Below are 21441 nucleotides of genomic sequence, written 5' to 3'. Positions count from 1 at the left end.
GAGCATAGACTTCTTGATGATAAGAAGAATTGGGTTTGGAGTCCAGAATCTCTAAGTTACATTACAAAGAGATACAAATATGTGGATAAGTAAACATATTTGTTATTTCAATATTCAATTTAATCTATATTAGCCTATGTTTCACTTTATAGGCAATGTACAGCTCTTAAATTCCAAGCTATTGAATGCCGCTTGAGACTCTTCTGGCTGTTGTGCATCTGAGAATGAGTGTCTGGAATGGCATTCCTTGACACTGAAAACTTGAGAACACATATTACCATGAGGAAGCCCTCTAATCAGTCAGGAATGATGGTGGTCTTGGAAGACCTCCTGGTAGACATGACTCTTGAACTCAGTTGTGAATGACAAATCAGAATAGCAGGAGAGAGAATGTTAAATGGAAATAAGGCAATCTCAACAGAGATAACAGCATGTGTATAGCACAGGTTGAGAAGTAAAGCAAGCAAAGAGGGTAATGAATGGAAAAAAGAAGCCAGGAGAGATGGGATCTAAGGAACAGGTGGAGATAAGGCTGTATTCACAGGAGACAAAAATGGTTTAAAGGAAGAGATTCTCCTGTAAATGGGAAGAAGAGAACGGAGAGAGTTCAAGTTTATGATTGCTTTATTTTTTGAACTCTTCTCTCTCCTGAAGCCATGAGCTAGGAGAAGGGCAAGGGGTGCAAGGAGTGTGTGTGTGTGTGTTGGAGAAAGTGTTATATGGAGGATGGGGAGCAACATATTTACCTTCCACATGAGTTTTTATTGATACCAAGATGAGGTAAGTGGAACTCTGGTGTCCATCTGTGGGTTTGAGTCCAATAAGCTTTCTCTTTTACATTCATCTTATTTAAATCTTTGCTGTCACAGTGAAGAAATAATTCAGAAAACGTATAAAGGCAATTGAATTTAACACAGATTTTATTGCCCTATAACCAGTTATGATATGACCAGTGGATACCAATGAAACTTCTTCATTATTTGAGTCTGAAAATGCATATTTAAAACATTAAATGATTGACTGTGTGCCAAGCTCTGTGTGCAGGCATATTTCATATCTTAAAAAGGCTTACAATTCTTTCAGGGAAGCAAAAGCAAAATCTATGATTAGAGGTTAGCCAATAATGTCATGAAAATGCCATGAGAATAGAGAGAGGAAATAAAATCATAAAGATATAAATAAATGTATTTGAACTACAGTTGATGTATTTTCTTAAATTACTTCTATATCATATGCCAGAGGGCCTTCAATGGAAAATCCTAGGTAGAAAGACACTCTTTCTATGTTCCTACCACTTCTGAGTGGACCTGAATAAACAGATATTACCGGTATTTTAATTTTTTCCTCTGTTCCGTATTCTATAGAGATTAGCTTGCCTTCAGCCTGACCAATTAGACGACACAGGAGGTGTTTGACTTCATGTTTTTTCCACACATCCCCACTGTGCCAGAGGGAATTTGTATTTTGTACTTTATCAAAGTACTGCTCTATTTCGGCCTTGTGAACAATACTGTTGAGACCCCTCCTTTTGCCCAGATAGAAAAGTGTGCTTGCCTGCTTGGACCTGCACATGCGCTTGTACTGTCCCCTGAAGGATCTATTTAAGGATGAAACATACTTTTCTATTAGTTTGGAATCTTGATCTAGCTCTTGATTTTCTGGCCAGAACAGGAGGCAGGCCAAGAAATAAGGGTCTGGATATTGATGACTTAGTCCTACAAATTGCAAGACCTCTCGGAGTTGCTTTTTTAGCATGGTAAGTGGTTGAATGAATCTGGAGCTGGGCTTTAGACAATTGAGAATAATGTTGGCCAAAATGGAATTTTGTTTCTCATTTGTCATGCGCTTATTTGAGTTTTGCTTCAGCAGGAAGGCATATTCATCCACTATAATTTCCATGGTGGTTGCAGCATTTTTGAAGTTTGGATTAAGATATTCCAAGAGTCCAGCAAACCTATCTGCTCTCAGAGCTTCTAGCTTTTTCCTGCAATTCTCCTCCTGGAATAGTTGACTCTCTTTACTTCGCAATAGACATGGATCCAAATGACAGAAAAGTTCTGTGTATTTCCTGAAACAACGACTGACTTTCTTGCTTAACGTGATTTCCACGATTTCTTTTTGGGTATACCTCATTTTCAGAAGAACCATATAATCAATAAAAAAGTCAAAGCACCTTTTCAGATCTGATTGTAAAGTTTTTAGGTGGGATGTGAACTTGCTAAGAGCCAAATAATATTCGTTTCTGGGATCAGGAGGAATGGTCCATTTTCCTGATAAAAATTGCACCATAGTTTTTATGGATAATTCATTTTCTTTGTGGAAAAAGGGAGTGAGCTGAAGAATCTGGATAGTGTAAAGACCAACTTCTATTTCACCCAAGAAACAAGCTGTATTATACATGTCATATCGTCTCTGGGACTTCTGTGGTGACCATTCCTCGGTTTCATAGTTTTTACTATCAGTTTGCCTTTGGGATTCTTTGAAAGCTCTTGAGGCTTTTTCGGCAGCTTCTAGGAGATGTGTTAGGTCATTAACAGTAATGCTCCTACAGTTTTTGTTCCCATCCAACCACCATTTGATTTCACTTTTGTAGACTTGACCAAGGGTATCTGAAATATAGGAATTTTTAGGTGCTTTCATTTTGGCCTGACGTGCCCAGTCCAGAGCTGTGTTAAAGTCCTTCTCTTTAATGTAGAAATGTCTTGCTAAGGCTTGACAAATGAATGCATTTTGTGGGAATCGTCTGCTTCCTGCACTCAAGACCTTTTCAATGTCTTTGTTCTGTAAAGCTTCCATTAATGGGGAAAACAAAGTGTCTGTTTCATCTCCATACTCCTTGCGCTGTCTTGTAAGCAGAAGAGTTTGAACATCATGTTGAAATTTGTCTCTTCCTATTCCAGAATCATAGAATAAATTCTCGTCTAATATATTCAATGCAATTTGACATTTATCCAAGTGATAGCTTCTTTCCAGTTCTTTTAGACAGTACAGGGCAATCAGAGGGTGAATGACACGCACACCTGTGTATCTCCCATATTCTGCAACTTCTGTTTTTATTAGAAGCGTAGAATAAGTTCCCATCTTGTCTTCTAAGCTTTCAGGTTCCCAGGGAGTACTAGTGTATATGATTCCCAAAAATATTTCACACTGTGAAACTGAAATTGTAGAATCAGTGACATAAGAGTTGAGTAAAGCCAGGAAGGAAATGAGTTGTGCTTCCTTGCTGTCAACATCCTGTCCTTTTAGGATATTCCTGACTACATTTTCTATATATGTTTCATCAAAATTGCTTTTCATGATCATGAAGGAATAAAAGTTTTCACAGTTCTTGTGCTGCTTTTCAATTTCCTTCAGTTTGGCCCCAAAAGCTCTTTGTTCCTTGGAAGAAAGTTGGTAATTTAGTGCAATACTGTCTGCCAATTTTGCACTTTCATCTGGATTCCGGGATCTCATGCAGTTTAAGATGATTACCAATGTTTTTTCATATCGCAAATCCTTCTCTGCTAAAACAGAATGGATGGCATTTTGTAGAAAGTAGACATTTTCTTGTTCTTCAAAATCATCCACAAGGAGGAGCACAGGAATGTAATCCTGATGGCTCTTTGCCTTATAGGTGACCAGATTGATCACTTGCTCTCCAATTTCTGCAAAACCAGTTGTTTTGTTTTTTAACACAGCACATCTGAAGTTTTTCTTTAAGTCCCAGAGAACATGCATAGCCAGTGTGGTACCCCCACAGCCTGGATGATGATAAAGATTGATGATTTTTGCAAATATTGGTTTAGGAGACTCTGCCCAGCACTGTATTAAATCTTTAAGCTTTTCATAACTGTCCCTTTTAACAAAATCTGAAGAATAGTTTTCAGAAGAAAAATAGAAGTTCCACCAGGATACTTTGCCACCTCGATAAAAGTGTTCTTCTTTTGATTTCTTAAACTCCAGGAATTTAGATTCGTCTTTCTCGATGTCTGTGTCTCTACACTCATTTTCACAGAGGATTTCTAGTGCAGTCAAGACATCCTCTTTCTTTTTCTCTAGGATAACTGAAGAAGATCCACGGGCGGGCAAAAACCTTCTTGATGACTGAGTCACCGATTTTAGTTTAAGGATAGTGCTGTTTACCAGTTCTATATTTAATGTGGAAATACTGTGGTTTGTTAATTCATCTTCCATCTTCATTCTTGTTTGTAGTAGATCTTTCCATCGTTGATAAATATGTGAATTCACAGAGATACACAACATATTTTCCATTCCTTTGAGAGCTTGATAGAAAGCCCAGAACGTTTCAATGAGTGGATCTCCTGGGCTTTCCACTGAAGAGAGTAATAGAAATACTACCAAAAATTTTCCTCTTGTCATTATATTTTCATCTGTGAGAAATAAAATTAGTTTCCTGACTTCTGAAGCTCTTTCTCTCTGCCATAAATGTGGTTCTAGAGGTTTATATGTCTCGCTTTTCAGGTCTGATCTGCCATTGCAGAAAATCCAGCTGGGCTGTTGGTAAAGATTAAGAGCAGAAATCTTCTCCCTCATGTTAGTTGTCTTGTCTTCATACTGATTTGGAAAGTGAAGGTTTGCCACTCGGCTTTCTTTGTAAGCTTTGACCACTCCATTGATCACAGATTCAGGATCAAACTCCAACACAGCAAACCATTTAATTTCCTTTAAAAAATCTAAGTGCTTTATTTGGTTCGGATGGCATTTATTTGTTACAAGAATGTACCAGTCATAGTATGAATTATCCAGTGAGTCTCGGTTTCCTATGAGAAGTTTAACCAGCTTTAGTCCTTCACTCTCCTTTTTCATTGTCTTCATTCCATACTCTTCTTCAGCCTCTTTTCTAGATGCCACCAGTGACTTTAAATTTTGTAAAAATGCTTTGAAATCTACATCCCGTTGCTTGGAATTGGCCAGGATATCCCTAGAGCTAGCCCCTTCTCTTACAAACAGTGAAGAATTTTGGTTTTGTTTCCATATTTTATCTTTAAAAATTTGCATCTGAATGTAGAAATACTTATCTTTACATATAGAGTATTTTGGAATAATATCGACTTCAATGACAAATCTGTCAGATGGCATATTGTTCTGCAGAAGGACTTCCACAAACCTTGGCTCCCGAATACACTTCTTGGCTTGATTGATCTCACTTTCTTCAAAATACTTTTTGATCATTAGATTGAAGTGGTCAATGAAGGCATCCTTACTGGTGATTTTCACACCAACAATTTCTCCATGGGGTTTGTCCTTGACTCCAAAATGGATGGTGCCATTGGTGCGTGAATTCATACAAGCTGATGCAAATCGGAAGACTTCATTGCTGAATTTCATCTTAATGTCCGCTTCTGTGGCTGTTTCTGTGTTTGTGAGAGCTTTGAACTCATGTATTGGATCAATGAGATTGAGTGCTCCTGTTTCAGGTTGTAGTGTATAATGTTCTATGTAGCGATGGCTGTCATGGAACTGATCAAAAGGATATGGCATACAAGTCAATTGTTCAGGTTTTAGCTCACCCTTTTTCTTGTCTTTAGCATTTGCTACTTCTTCTAACACATTTTCTTTCATAAGAATTGATTCTCGTTCTTTGATATCTCTGACCTCTCTGGGATCATAATCAATATTGGATGACGTTGAATTTTCTTCTTCCTTTTTGGTCTGTTTTGGATCTTTTTGGTGTTCTCTTTTGGACGGTTTTGAATGATCTAATTGTCCAGGATCATGATTGTCACTTTCAGGGGACTTACTATTCAATTTGTTATATGCACGTTTTATCAAAAGTGCTGGACCCCGTGGTAGCCCCATTTCTATAAGGTCCTTCTCGGTTAATTCCTGCAGGACTAATCCTGTCACTTCTTCACTGAGCAGAATTTGTCCATATTGCTCATTAATCTTAAGGTCGTCAGTTACCCATTTTTTCACATGCTCTTTGGTCCAGTCTTTAATAATTTCAGGTAGAGATACTTGTTTACTCATATCAAAGCTTCAACTTCTTCCTGAGAAAAAGCAATATAATAATATTTTAGAATTATACTGTATTATTAAGATCATATAGTCAATTATGTATACATTATCATACAGAAGATATGTATGTATATGTATAATATTGCTCAAGGCTGACTCTTAAAACTGCTTGATACTTACTTTAGCTGTTTTACCACCCTAATTCATACCCTTGTTTCTTCGGTGACTCTAATTGTAATTATGAAATAAGCTGTAGCTGCTAACTAGGTGACACGCCTTTTAGCCTTATAATAATTCTCCCTTTTAGCTTAACTTGGTGAAAGTTGGGTTTTTGTAACCTAAAACCAGAATCTTAAGTAACATAGAAATTGGTTCCCATAGCATATAGGAATATTGCAAATATACTTTAAAATAATGAAACTGGATAGGTAGAGGTGGGTTAAGGAACAGAAACCCACAGCTGACTATCTTTGTTACATAGTAACGGAGCAGTTGGTTAAATAATCATCTGTTTTCTTTTGGAACTCAAGCTGTTAGGCCACAAGGTTAGGGTTTGGAGGAACTTGGTAGCAAAATGTCAGGATAATTGATTTGATTGGCTAATTCTTGTGCTCTCAGGAGGTACCAGAAGAGACTAGCTGTAATTCAAGCTGGGCTCCCTGAAACTAAATACGGAACATAGTATGAGTTTTTAATTTTGTTAGAGCCATTTTCTCCCAAAATATTGATATGAGGCTAATGAAGATCCTATAATTATGTACTTTGATGAATGGCAAGAGCTGCCTATTTTGGACTCCTAGAACAGGGGTTCTCAACCTCAGTTAAACATTAGAATCACTTGGCGTTCCACACCTCAGACTGCATTAGTTGGTTGAGGGAATGAGGGTGGTGTTTTCAGGCATTAATACTTTTAAAAATTTGCCTTGGTGCATCTATTGTGCAGATAAGACCAACAGCAGTGGTTCTCAAGGTGTGGTCTCCAGACCAGCAGCATCAGCATCACTTAGAAGCTGGCTAGAAATGTAAATTCTCAGGCCCCTACTTAGACCTACTGAATCAGAATTTAAAAGGTAAATCAATTAATTAGTTTAAGTAAACAGAAAACCCAGAAAGTGAGACTATTTTAAGGATAGACAAAACAACATTAAAAGATCAAATGAAACAAAAATACTAGACTAAACTATAAAAAGAGAAAATACAAGCATTTTAAACCAGGGGTCCCCAAATCTGGTGACCTGGACCAGTATCAGTCTCTAACCTGTTAGAAACTGGGCTGCACAGCAAGAGGTGACTGGCTGGCGGGTGAGCTGGCAAAGCTTCATCTGTATTTACAGCTTCTCCCCATAGCTTGCATTACTGCCTGAGCTCCACATCCCGTCAGATCAGTGATGGCATTAGTTTCTTATAGGAGTGAAAACCCTGTTGTGAACTGTGCATGTGAGGGATCCAGGCTGCACACTCCTTATGAGAATCTAGTGCCTGATGATCAGTCACTCTCTCCCATCACCCCAGATGGGACCATCTAGTTGCAGGAAAACAAGCTCAGGGCTCCCACTGAGTCTACATTATGGTGAGTTGCATAATAATTTCATTATATGTTACAGTGTAATAATAATAGAAATAAAATGCACACAAAATGTAATGCCCTTGAATCAACTCAAAACCATTCCTCACTACCCCGTGGAAAACTTGTCTCCCATGAAGCCAGTTCCTGGTTCCGAAAAGGTTGGGGACTGCTGTTTCAAACGATTTGTAATTTTTAGGTTCCTTAGCTTTAAGGAACCTAAGTTTTTAAAAAAAATTTAATGTACAGCCAGTGACAAAGTCTAGCCAAACTGCAAATTTGAACCATCTGTACTTGGAGCTTCTTGGAAAAGTTCACCAGAAAGTCCCCTTGAAATTATGCATGGAGAATAAGCTAAACTGGGGCTTCAACTTGCAGCCCTGTGATTGGCCACAGAGGAAACTTGCACTACACATTTGTGGTGTGAATACTGTATTTGCACCAGGATGATTTACCCCAACTATAGGCATGCATCCACTGAGCCTAGCAGCTTCCACTTGCCTTGATAAAACTGTTCCTGGTTGTCTTAGTGCCTTGAATTCTCTTTCTTACTCTGGCTTCAGTCTGCGGATCACAACTAGTCCTGGGCCAATTAGCAGAACCATAAGCAACTGGCACAATGAACACTATAAACATATTTTAGGTAATCAATTCAGTTCATCTGCAGTGTAGACAGAAGTCACTTGTGGGTCTTAGGAGGTCCCACAAAAATTAGCCCATATATTGTAACTAGACATAAGTGTTATTTATCTTAAATAGTGTAATCTGTTCATTCATTCAACACATATTTAATGAGCACCTATTATGTACCAGGCATCATGCTCAGGAAAAACAGTGATAATCAAAACAGATGTGAAGCTCTTTCATGATATTTATTGTCCATTGGAGAAGATAAAAAAATGAAATAAGTCACACACATACACATACACACACACGCACACACACTCAAAAGTTTATACTGACAGTGTGGTAGTGCTTTTTGTCAGACACAGGAAGGAGTCTAGGCCTGGGATATGTGAGGAGGAAGAGGGTGGGAACACTGGACAGGTGAAGTTAAGGGAACTGCTGGAGTCATGTGAGAGGCAAGTGAGGGAGAAAGCCTGGAGGACAGAGTTAGGAAATAAGAAATATCTACCTGGTGGACCTGCCAAAGGCTCCTTTAGTGGGTCTAAGGGGTATGACATAGTGCTGTTCCAGCAGTGAACAGTTCCTACTCCTGTACCCAGAGCCAGAGCACTGGGCCTGCCATAGAGTACTCCTGGGCAGATGGAGCCTGGGAACCTGGTAAGCTCATCCCTGATCTTCCCATCTGCCCTGCAGAGGCCCTAAGTGTCATCTCTGGTAAGATTGACAGAGGGGCCCTGCCTCACCTGTTTACAAGCATTATATAAAACCAATAGTATAAGCAGTTATTAATAAACATCCTTAATGAAAATTTTTTTGAAGTCATTACATATGAGATAACTACCATAGTATTTTAAACTTTAGTCTTAAGATATTTCATACTTTGAAAATTTGCTGAATACTTACTTTTTATGTATTTTATACATTTTTAGACGTTTTAATACATTTTGTATTAAAAGGTAGGAAGCTGAAGGGAAGAGGACCCTTGTGTCCTCAGATACCATTTCTGTCATAATTATTGGTGGCTCAATAGACATGTCATTGATTCTTCCAATACAATGGCCTCTCACCCGATTGGCTTTTATCTTGACATCAACTCACCTCTATTCCCATGGTCATATCCTTGACCTTACCATTACTATTATGGATTGAATTATATCATGCCAAAATTCGTGCGCTGAAGTCCTAACCTCCAGCACCTTAGAATGTGACTTTATTTGGAGACAGGATTGTTGTAAATGTAATTAACTGACATGAAGTTATTATAGTGGACCCTAATCCAATATGACTGAGGTTTTTGTAAAAAGGGGAAACTTGGGCACAGAGGCTTGCTTACACACAGGGAGAACAGTATATGAAGACGAACGCAGAGGTCAGTGTGATGTTTCTACAAGCCAAGAATCATCAAAGATTGCCAGCATGCTACTGTGAGAGGCATGGAAGAAATTCTCCCTGGTAGCCCTCAGAAGGAACCCACCCTGCCAATACCTTGATCTTGGACTTCTAGTCGCAAGGATTCTGAGATAATACATCTCTTTGTTGAAGTGACTCTGTGCTACTTTGTTATGGCAGCTCTAGCCAACAAACACAGTTACTGAGAACTACAAGCCCTCCATCCTCTCTGTTTCAAACACTTCCCTGTCCCTACCGTCTCTTGCCCCTCAGGCCCACTGCCTTTAGTGCTCAAACACTAGTACGTATTTCTTTAACACTAACACCTTCGATCTATGGATTCTACTACCATCTCACTTTTCCTCACTCCGTTCATGTTTCACTTTTCCTCTTTTACTGGCTTAATATTTTTTGAGTATTCATCATCATCACTTATTTTTCTCCTCTCTGGTACACTCTCACAGTTAAACTACGATGCTAGTTACATCCTCCACTCAGTCGCCAACAGCTTGTCAGAGCATGGCTGGAGATGGCCCTCCACACCCTGACTGGAACATGGCTGGACAATGGCCCTCCACACCCTGACTGGGACATGGCTGGTCAATGGCCCTCCACACCCTGACTGGAACATGGTTGGACAATGGTCCTCCACACCCTGACTGGAACATGGTTGGACAATGGGCCTCCACACTGACTGTAGCATGTTGAACAGTGGCCCTTCACACTCTGACTTGAGCATGCTGGACAGTGGTCCTTCACACCCTGACTGGAGCATGCTGGAAAATGGCCCTCCACACCCTGACTGGAACATGGCTGGTCAATGGCCCTCCACACCCTGACTGGAACATGGTTGGACAATGGGCCTCCACAATGACTGGAGCATGCTGAACAGTGGCCCTTCACACCCTGACTGGAACATGGCTGGACAATGGCCCTCCACACCCTGACTGGGACATGGCTGGTCAATGGCCCTCCACACCCTGACTGGAACATGACTGGACAATGGTCCTCCACACCCTGACTGGAACATGGTTGGACAATGGGCCTCCACACTGACTGTAGCATGTCGAACAGTGGCCCTTCACACTCTGACTTGAGCATGCTGGACAGTGGTCCTTCACACCCTGACTGGAGCATGCTGGAAAATGGCCCTCCACACCCTGACTGGAATATGGCTGTACAATGGCCCTCCATAACATGACTGGTCTCACCTTAATGCTCTCAGCTACCATGCTTTATTTTTTTCTCTGCTTTAGTCAACCTCTCCACTTGGAGCAGTCACTCTCTTATTCTCCTAAATGATCATTTCATCGTTTCTCCTCTCTCATCAAACCTACAACACCTCCTCACCACGGTCACCTTGCTTCCTGTTTAAACTGGCAGAATTGAAGGAATCCAAAGAGAGCTTCTCCAAACTCCTGAAACCACATCTACCCATCAACCTGCTTCTTCACTTTTCTTCTGTTACTACATCATATGTTAGTTTCTGTTCTCTGCCTAGTGAGAGAACGTATGCCTAGTGAGGTCAAGCTCTCCACTTGCAGTAGCCCTTGTATCCCTCTCACCTATTCAGGAAGTTGCTCCAGAAAGTATCCCCTCTCTATTTGGCTTCTTCAGTCTTTCCTCATCTACTAGATCTCCTTCAGCAATCAAGCATGTTTATGTTTTTCATGTTAAGCAAGACTCTTTGGAAACTACTCTTACCCACATTTCTGCTTTTCGTCACAGTAGATCTGTCTACACTTTCCGTTTCCTGTTTCTCTTCTCCCACTCACTTTAGAAGTCACTCCAATCAGGCTTTGCCCTCACTCCTCCACTGAAATTGCACTTGGCATTGCTACAGACAGTTCTTGACAGAGCAACAGCACTTGAAACAAGTGATTGCTCTCTTTTCCTTGGATCACTCTCCTTGCAGGCTTTTGGGACACCACCTTTCCTGATTTTTCCTACTCCTTTTCTGGCTAGTCCTTCTCAGTTTCCTCTGCTGGTTCTTCCTTAACTCTCTACCTCTAAATGTTGAAGTGCCTCTCAGACCTAGCCTCTTTTCTATCTAGAGTTCTATCTAGAGTTTCTCCTTATGAATCTCATCTATCTTGCATTTAAATGAAATCTATATGCCTGTGACTTCCAAATTAACATGATCAGGCCTGGCTTCTGCCATGATGTCCATATATCTGCCTTCTCTATGTTCACCTAGATATATGACAGTCCTAAAACTAACATAGCCAAAATCGGTCTCCTGATATCTGCCCCTCCCACTCCAAACTTGCTCCTCCCACAGTCTTATAAGTTAATGGAACTTGTCAGTTGTTCGAGGCAAAAACCTTGGCAGCATTTTTGACTGCTTTTTTTTTTTTTTCACTCATTATATTAGCAAATACTTTCAACCACACCTTCACAGTATATCCAGAATTCCACCCTTTCCCACTATCCCTACTGCTACCACTCTGTTCTAGGCCATCATCTCTTTCCTGGATTGTTTTTGTTACCTGGTCTGACTCTGGCTTTGCCCCACCCCCATGCCATTCACTCTATTTTCAACACAACAGCCAACCTGATCCTGTTAAAACATGCAAGTGTGATCATGTCACTGACTCTTAGTCAGTGTCCTCTGCTCAAAAATTTTATCTGACTTCTCATCTCACATGGAGTAAAAGCCAAAGTCCTTAAATAAAGTCTGACATGATATGTCCACCCCTCTGTCTTTTTGACCTCATTACTTCTGCTCACTTCCCTCCAGCTGCCCAGTTGTCTTGCTGTTCCTCAAACATGCCAGCCATGCAGCTGCAGGAGGCCTTTACACTACCTGTTCCCTCTGCTTGGAATGCTGTTCCTCCAGATGCCAACATAGCTCACACCCTCACCTTTTTAGCTCTTTACTCAAATTCAATAAGGCCTTTCTTGCTCATCTTTCTTAAAATTTCAGTCCTTACTCTAGCACTTTCCATTGCTCTTCCCTGCTTCAAGTTTTCACTTCAGATTTATGTACTATACATTTTACTTAATTATATTTCTCATTCTGTGTCAGCAACTGGAATATAACCTCCATGAGAAGAGGCATTTTTGCCTGTCATTCATGCATGAATCACCAGGGCCTGACATAAAATAAGCACTCAATAAATATTTGTTGAATGAGGAAATTAACGTTTTTAGATTAGTGAAACAATTGAATTGCATTTGGGAAATATCTTCATGTTGTCATCGATGAGACGAAAACCAACTCCAGCATCTGGGTTAGCCAGTCATAATTAGTAAGAAAAGAGTTTACTTTTCAAAAAGAAAAGTCAGTAAGCATTTTATTCTTCATCTAACGGGCAAATTAGAGAGACTTGATGTCCTATTGTAAGGTCCAGTTTCCTAACACTTCTCCTCAGGTTTTGATGTCTCACTTATAGTCCCTGAGTGAGCATTTTTCTCAGATAGGGTTTTCCCCGGAGGAGATCTCTTTCTACCCTCGGTCCTCAGTGAGCCGGAATCCCAGGGCTTCAGGGTCACCCTCCACTGTTTTAACTGCTGTTGCTGCTCTGGGCAACAAACCCTCCTCTGGAGATGCTCTTACCGTGCACCATAGACTGGCTCTGTTTAGGTGTGAGGCAGTATCTTCTCCTAGCCAGTGTCCTCTCTCAGTAATTCAAGCTACCCATCCTTTCTTTGGGTCACCCCAAATACTGTAAGGAAGAACTTTAGATTTTTCTCTTCTGTGACTACAGCAATTCTGATAGACCCCAGCCCTCTACAAGAAGCAGCATTTTAAGAATTTCCTGCTTAGCAACCATTACATGCCCAGAGACACTGTGTGTGCCGGGTGGTGGCATGGGGGATAGCAGAGGGCTTGTCTTTGTGTCTTTGTGTTACCTGATAGCATGACAGCTTCCCCTCACTTTCTTCTTTATTGATTGACTTCTGTCAGGAACTACCAGGGAGATAGAAACACCCTTCTTAAACAGGGTGACTGGCATCTGTGCTTCTTAAGCCTTGAGTCTTTCTGTCTTTACCTTGTCTTAGAGGTTTCCCAATGGTTCAAAGATAAAAACTCCACACCCTGACTGGAACACGGCTGGACAATGGCCCTTCACACCCTGACTGGAGCATGACTGGATAATGGCCTCCATACCATAACTGGTCTCACCTTAATGCTCTCATCTACCATACTCTATTTCTCTGCTTTACTCTCTCTCTTATTCTCCTAAATGATCATTTCATTGTTTATCCTCTCTCATCAAACCTACAACACCTCCTCACCATGGTCACCTTGCTTCCTGTTTAAACCAGCAGAATTGAAGGAATCCAAAGAGAGCTTCTCCAAACTCCTGAAACCACATCTACCCATCAACCTGCTTCTTCACTTTTCTTCTGTTACTACATCATATGTTAGTATGATAACATATAACATAAAAATATTTCTTAGCCAGAATTCCACAATTTCCCACCCCTATGTTGGTAGCTGAGAAGATATATAACAACTTGAAGATATTATGTATTCAATATTACTTTCATGTGAATTTTGCCCTCTGTCAATTATAAGCATCTTATATGGTCTATAATCCATATGTAGTCAGAGCTGTTATTTAATTCAGGTGACGATGATTTGGGCAACAGATTTTCATAATGCTTTGACATAACTCTTTGGCTCTTTCTGTGACTTCAACCTTACACCCTAGACTGCAAGCATAGTTTTAAACATGACGGCTTTCATGTTTAGCAAAAAGCTACATAGTATGTAGAAAGGTGGAAGAGTTGTGATCAGAAAAATGATGTCATGATTAAATTATGTCTCCTCTCAGTGAGCCTGTTTTCCCACTTATAATATATGAAAATCAGACCAGAACTGATGTTGTCTTAGTTGTTGCTTGTTTTTGTTCTGCTTCTTCAAAAGAAATGCACCTGAAACCGCTGTATCTAACGTGGGTAAAGGTGTAGCTGCTCTGGTTGGAGCTGGGGAGAAGACCTTCACTTTAAATCTATTCTGTTCTGGGATAATTTTGAAACACAGAGTTCTCTTTATTTGTACACTGGGCCCTCCCTATCAGTGGGTACCACATCGTGGATTCAACCAACCACAGATTGAAAATATTTGGAAAAAAAAATTGCATCTGTACTGAAAATGTACAGACTTGTTTTTGTTGTCACTATTCCCTAAACAATACGGTATAACAACCATATAATATGACATTGTACTAGGTATTATAAATAATCTAGAGATGACTCAAAGTACACAGGAGGATGTATAGGTTATACGCAAATATCTTGCTATTTTACATTAGGGATTTGAGCATGTATAGGTTTTGGTATCTGCGCAGGTCCTGGAATGGATCCCCTACAGACAATAAATTTCAGGATCTACTGCCTAAGGACTATTATTTTTCTCTCTTTAGAGACTAAGCAGGAAGGATCAAACTGGCCTGCCCTTGGCAAGCTCTGGTGCTCACCCTCATGTTTAGGAGGCTGGGCCTCACTGGGCTCACTCACCTCACTGGACTCACTCACTCACTCACTCACTCACTCACTCACTCACTCACTCACTCACTTTCCTACCTCCAGGAAAGGCTGCTCAGAATCCCAGCTGCAGCCCAGCAGGCCCACCTCTGCTCTGATGCTCTGTATAACTGAAACTGCAAAGTAAAAGTTAGTTTTATTTTCTTGAAGTGCATGTTCAAATTATGTATTTCTTCCCATAGTCTCTATACAAGCTATTGTGCATAAAAGTCTTACATAAAATGAAGGCTAAACCTTGGAGGGTTTTATTCTTTAATTAAATGTAATTTATAGGACAGAGTATGGCATAGCTGCACATGGCTACAATTTTCGACACGGTTTTGTATGCTCGGATTCCTGATCTTCTGGTCTACGTTTTACTCAGGTTTTTTAGCCTCACCCCCAGAGCTTTCCGCCTGTAGAAATATGCTGCACCCTCGCCATGCTTGCTGGAAAGTTTCTTTTTTAAAAATTCTGCAATCAGCACAAGTTACATCTATTGATTCTTATATACAAGTAGTGATATTTCTCATTCCTTTTATAAGAAATAGCTTATGCTCACTTGCAAATATGTTCATTTTCAAAGTTCTGTTTTACTTTTTAGAATTAGTTTTTAAAGACAGCTTTTAAGGAGAGTTGATTAAACAAACCTTTAATGAGTAGAAACTTACCAGGGCTTTTCTGAAAACTTCTCTCTTTATATTAGAAACATGAAATAAGTCTTCATGAGGCTGTTTGATCCGGATTCCTTAGATTAGTTCCCCTTTCTTGATGATTTGCCAAAGTCACGTTCTGGAAAGCAGCTATGAGGAAGCAGAGCTGTAGGCAGAACAGACTTGGTCCCGGTTCAGTTTGCCGGAGGATATACTTGTTGAGAACGTATTGCATAAAACAATGATATCACAACCAATTAAAATGCAATAGACTGGACTGCTGCTTCGGAAATGTTTGTGAAACAGATTCCCCCCCGCCCCGCCCAACTTTCTACTATGAAAATGTTCAAACACACAGAAAATTTGAAAGAATAGTGAAAAGAATACCCTTCTAGGTAGCATCTCTTTGTATACTTAAATACTTCTAAGAAAACAAATAAACCTCAAAAAGTATGTGGCAGGCACACTTTATCTCTCTTCCAGCATTCCACATTCAATGTAGAGCAAACCCTATGGGGTGTATCTTCAAAATATACCCAGAATTTGACTACCTATCACCACTACCACCTGGTCCAAACTCTCCTCTTCTCTCTCTTGGAGTATAGGAATAGCTTCCTTGCCATGTTCCCTCTTGCTGTTATTGATCCCTTCAGGGACTTCTCAAAAAAGCAGCCAGAGTGACCTTGTTAAAATGTAAATAACATATCAATGTTGTGTCCAACCCTGTCTGTGGCTTTCCATCTGACAAGGCCTCACACAGCCTGGTACCCTGTTAACCCTTTGATATTAGGTCTTTTATTTTTCCCTCTAAATCTGGCCCAGTCACCTGACCTCATCGTTGCTTCCTGAAGGAAGCACCTGCCCCTGTTTCCAGCCACTACAATTGTTTTCCCTTCCTGGAATGTCCTTGGATACCAGCAGGGTTCACTCTCTCACTTTGTTGCCATCTTTTGTCAAATGTCACCTTGTCAGCAAGGCACAGTTTGGCCAGCCTACTGAAAACTTTATCCCATCTCCCAACATTTCCTATCCCTTTTCTGGCTTCATTTTTTATCTACTTAAGACTTACAAGCAGCAAATATTTTATATATTTTAACCTATTTACTTTGTTTCTTTTCTGTCCCACCCATTATTCTATGCACTCCGTAAGGACAAATTTCTTTATATTTTGTTCATTATCTGGCATTGCCTAGCACATAATAGCTTCTTAACAAAAATCTGTTAAATGAGTAACACATCTTCTTAAAGTAATTAAAAGTAATGAATATTTGAAAGGCCTTGAGCTACCAATGTCTGTGGGTCGAAGGACTTCCTCATTTTCCTAGGGAAATTATTTCCCTTGGCTGGAACTCCAGATAGAAATCTGGGGAAATCACTTTACTGTGCTACCCATTAGGCCAGAACTAACTCCAGCTTCTATCATCTGGTCACAAAGAATGAAAAGGAAGTTTTTTTCAAAAGGAAAGCAAAATGAATGAACATATCTTCTCCTGCAGTTTTTGTAGATACCCTAGTTACAGAATACACCTTACCAACTTTCTGCTGTGTCACTTGCAGTTACCGAATGAGGCCATTTCTCACACTGCGTTTTACCTGGAGGAGGTCCCTTTTGACTCCAGGTCCCCAGTGTCTTAAGACCTCTGCTGTTTTCACCCGCTGCCTTTGCTGGGAAGCTGCTCTTCTGGCAAGGGGCTTACGTTTTCCACAGGCACAATCCGCTCGGGTGAGATGCAATACCTCCTTTTAGCCAGTGTCCTCTTTCAGAAATTTAACCAGTCTCTCTCTCTCTCTGGAAATCCTAAAGATGGAAAAAACAGACTCCAGAATTTTTCTTTTGTTTTAGCCAGGACAATTTTAAGAGCATCTGGATATATGCTGTTGGAACTAAGGAACAATCAAAATTACCATGATTAGTGTGGACAAATTTTGTGGTTGCCTTGACGTAAGTCTTGGCTTTCTAGGGGCCCTCAGTGTCTGTTTTGAAACAATTGTGAGCACAAATCTTATCTTTTGCAATGTTGGTTATTGACAAAGGAGTTGCAGGTTGCCATCCTCAACACTTCAGTTTTCTCTCTTTGATGTTCAGCAAGAAGTACCAAGTCAGCAAATTCTTAGGAACAAGCACAGCTGCCCACCCCATCTTTGAGAGACCCTCATGCCCTGGGGAGGTGTTCTGCTCTGTAGGATTCTTAGAACTGATGTAGGGAAAAACACTTCAGAATCTGGCTGTAGCCCAGGGAGCTACCCACACCCTCCTCGCATAGTCTGGCAGTCAGAAGCCACACAAGCAAGTTAGTTTCATTTTCCCGAAGAACACTTTGCATGTTTTTTTCTTAGTTTTCAACCAGATTGCTGTATAAGATATATGTGAATGAAGTACTTTAATAGAATAATATTTAGCCTCTGCAGAGTATTACCTTTGATAAAATGTAAAATTTTTAACGTCTTACATTATGAAGACAGAATTTTGTGTAATTACACAAGATCACAGGTTTTCCTTTAGAATCTTAAGTGCTTAAATTCCTGACCCTGTTTGCTTCGTTTCTCTGTCCTCTTTTCCAAAGCCTGCCTGCCACAATCAGAAACCCTCCCACCATCCTAATTACACTTAATGGTACGTTTCTTTTTAGAAGAGCACTTATAAAGTTATTATCAGTTAAATATACTGACATGTATTTAATCCATTGATTTTTCTAATTACTTTAGTATTTTTATAAGTAATGGTTTATGGACGAACATATAGCTATATAAAAAGTACAGCTGAAGTTTTAAAAAATAGCTGTCTCCTCAAAGGCATAACAAATAAAGGTTTAATGATTCAGTTTACTTACCAGGATTTTCTGAAAAAGTCATTGTTTTATATCAGAAACTTGAAACAGGCCATTTGAACTTTTGCTGTCTCATTCCTCATCTGATGGCTAGGAGATATGAGTGTAAGGATTCTTTTTTAAAAATCAAGGCATTAAATTGTGAGGTCTTCTGTTCTCCCAGTGCTCTTTCTGAGGGTGTGTCAGAGTGCCAGTACAGAAGCAGGAGGAAGTTGAAGTACAGAGAGTTTCAGTTTCGCTTTAGAATGTTCTTTTTTCTTGGGTTTAGAAGGATCTAAAATATTTTTTAATCAATAACATTACCAAAAATATCAATAAATTTGAACCACTGCTTAGAAACTATTTACCAGGCAGGTTTTTAAGTCATAAGAGTTAAGAAATAAGGAAACAACAAACAAACAAACAAACAAACCTAACTATTCAAAAAACAATCTACAGGACAAAGAGAATGGAAATACCAGGGAGAAAATCAATATGTCAATGCAATCTAAGTTCCTGTTACTGGTTGAATTGTGTCCCCCAAACATTCATATGTTAAAGTCCTAATCCTCAGTACCTCTGAATGTTACTGTATTTGGAGATAAGGTCTTTCAGGAAGTAATTAAATTAAAATGAGGTCATTAGAGTGACTGTAATTGTATCTGACTGTGTCCTTATAAGAAGAGGAGATTGGGACACAGACACATATAGAGGGAAGATCATGTGAAGACACAAAGAAAAGATGGCCGTCTACAAGCCAAGCAGAGAGATATCAGAAGAAACCAACCCTGATGGTGTCAGAGATGTTCTAACCAGAGCAACTCCATTTTGAATGAGGGCTACGAAAATGAGGCTGAGACTTGTTGGGCTGCATTCTCAGAAAGGTAGGCATTCCTAGCCTCTAGATGTTTATTATTAAGGGCACAAATTAATAATATTTACTAAACAGACCCTGACTTGGGAGTGTCCAGATATCTGATATCTGGAGAACAAAGGCATTCCTAATTTTGCTTTAAAGAAAATAATATCGATTCTTGCAAAATATATTAATTAAGAAAATTAATTCTTTATCAGAAACCCTTGTAGCAAAACACATCTCTCCATATATATAAGCATTGTATGGGTGGATGTGTTCCTCCTCTTACTTTTGGGAACGTCCTACTCTGTAGCCAGACAACTAGCTATTATCTCTGGAGAAGCCTTGGGTAGCCCTTGACATGGCAGGTAAGAACATTAATTCCTTCTGGATTGCTTATTCTGTTCTGACCCATTATGATGGGTCTCTGTCACCCCAGAACTGTATGGTCATGGGGATAGATGGACAAGCCCATAGATGCCATTTTGCCTATCCTTTAAGCTGCTCTTCAGGGACCTTGATTTTCTCCTGAATGCCCCACCCCTTGTTGGGGAGGGATTTGTTGACTCAGTTTCGAAGAGTAGTATCTTTAGGAAATCACAAGGCAGACTAAAATTGCTCCTTCTTCTTTCCCGTGAATAACTATCAGGCTTTGTTGCTAAACATCCTGATACAACACTTAAAGTACGCCATATGTTGAATCCAACTACCTATTTGCCTGAACCCACAGGCATCCTACGTTATTCTTTTACCACTGTACTTTCTTAATAAACTTGCTTTTACTTTGCACTGTGGACTCGCCTTGAATTCTTTCTTGGGCGAGATCCAAGAACCCTCTCTAGGGGTCTGAATTGGGACCCCGGTCCTGTAACATTTCTGGCAACCATGAGGGACCGATACTGAAGAACCTCCCCACCAACCCAAAGGAAATAGACTACAGCACTGATTGGATGACTTTGGGTAAGTGGTGTCGTACCTGGGTAAAGAATGGGATTGGGTTAGAGGCTTAACTTAAGGGAATTAGAGTCTCTCTGAAGACAGGGTGGGTTAGAGGCCCCTCTTAATAGAAAGCAAAGACGCTTGACTGACCTCGGGTTAGAGGACCAACTTAAAAGGATTAGAGTTCCTTCTAAGATTTAGGGGGTTAGAGGCCTCTCTCAGTAAAGTCCCTCTCTGCTAAAAACGGATTTGGCACCGCAGGCTATGCTCTTTGTATTAATCTGCCTTGTCCTCCTTGCTGCATAAATCAATTTCTTGGTTGCTGTCTGTGTTTCACTGTCTTTTTCAGAAGACTTTATCTAAATGGTCTTAGGGATCTTAACTTACTCTTTTCCTAGGTGCTTCTTGATATCCATGTGTCTGCTCGCGAAACATTGGGAACAAAAAGCATTGAAGGCTCCATCTTTAAAATTGCTGATTGAGATTTGGCATTCAACAGCTATGAGCAATAAAATTAGGCAGAGGTGGTTGTGTTTTGTTGCTGCTATGCTGACTAGGTGTGATCGAGAAGCACTAGGATGGAAATCAGGGGACTCTTCTCCTTGCTGTTTTGTTTCATTTTGCACACTAAAAACACTTCTTTCCTTTCTTGCATTCAGGCAAACTGGCTTTGCTTGTTCATTCCACACTGTCACTATTGCCCAGGACCTGCTTGCTCTGGTCATTCTCATCTAAATCCTCTTCATTTCCTTTGCCTTATTCAACATTTTTGTCAAAGTCCATGTTGTGGTTTATCTGAGATTCATGACTCAGCTCACTTACGTTATCTGGATAATGTGAATCATGTTTGATGAGAGGAAAAGAGGAAAAAGAGCTAGACATACTAGATGATCCTTTAATGCAAGCAGCCTTGGTTTAGCAGGCAGTTTTGTGTGGAGCAGAACCTCTTTCTGTCAGCTCTGAAGGTTCAGATGTGTCTGTCCTTTCTCCCTCTAATCCCCCTTGAGAACCCTTCATCCCCTCCTCCTTACCCGTCTAGCCCCACTCTATACCCACCACTCCCTGAGGAACTTAGCCTGGTGAGTACTACCCCTAGTGGAGCCTCCTGTCAACCTCTAAAGGGAAACCTTTGTCCACTTAGAGAGGTGGTAAATAGGGAAGGAGGCACTGTGA

At 40.2% G+C, this 21441-nt stretch overlaps 2 protein-coding genes across 7 annotated transcripts in view; one reads left to right on the top strand and one right to left on the bottom strand.

Annotated features, from left to right (window-relative positions):
* Positions 1-902: 902 nt before the first annotated feature.
* SAMD9L (sterile alpha motif domain containing 9 like) lies at positions 903-18689 on the bottom strand. 6 transcript variants are annotated; one of them, XM_015134242.3, is made up of 5 exons: positions 18498-18689; positions 17199-17464; positions 15685-15880; positions 15074-15150; positions 903-5990 (listed from the first exon to the last, which is right to left on the bottom strand). In XM_015134242.3, the coding sequence occupies exon 5, from the start codon at positions 5968-5970 to the stop codon at positions 1213-1215; it is 4758 nt and encodes a 1585-aa protein (XP_014989728.3). In that variant the 5' UTR covers positions 5971-5990; positions 15074-15150; positions 15685-15880; positions 17199-17464; positions 18498-18689; the 3' UTR covers positions 903-1212. The 6 variants fall into 6 exon arrangements, with proteins under 6 accessions (XP_014989728.3, XP_014989732.3, XP_077854185.1 ...); XM_015134246.3 differs by having other exon boundaries at positions 15685-15832; XM_077998059.1 differs by having other exon boundaries at positions 15685-15816.
* Positions 18690-19166: 477 nt separating this feature from the next.
* VPS50 (VPS50 subunit of EARP/GARPII complex) overlaps positions 19167-21441 on the top strand; it is a 220315-nt gene continuing 218040 nt past the window's right edge. Inside the window, exon 1 of the mRNA XM_077998061.1 lies at positions 19167-19357. The gene's annotated coding sequence lies outside the window, so the exon portion shown is untranslated. The remainder of the gene's footprint in view (positions 19358-21441) is intronic.

The sequence above is a fragment of the Macaca mulatta genome, chromosome 3, assembly GCF_049350105.2.
Source record: "Macaca mulatta isolate MMU2019108-1 chromosome 3, T2T-MMU8v2.0, whole genome shotgun sequence".
In the NCBI taxonomy this organism is placed as follows: Eukaryota; Metazoa; Chordata; class Mammalia; order Primates; family Cercopithecidae; genus Macaca; species Macaca mulatta.
This window is presented reverse-complemented; position numbering and strand designations above follow the sequence as displayed.

Excerpts from the sequence above, each read along its gene's own strand:
- SAMD9L (XM_015134242.3), bottom strand. The coding sequence starts at position 5,970 with ATGAGTAAACAAGTATCTCTACCTGAAATTATTAAAGACTGGACCAAA.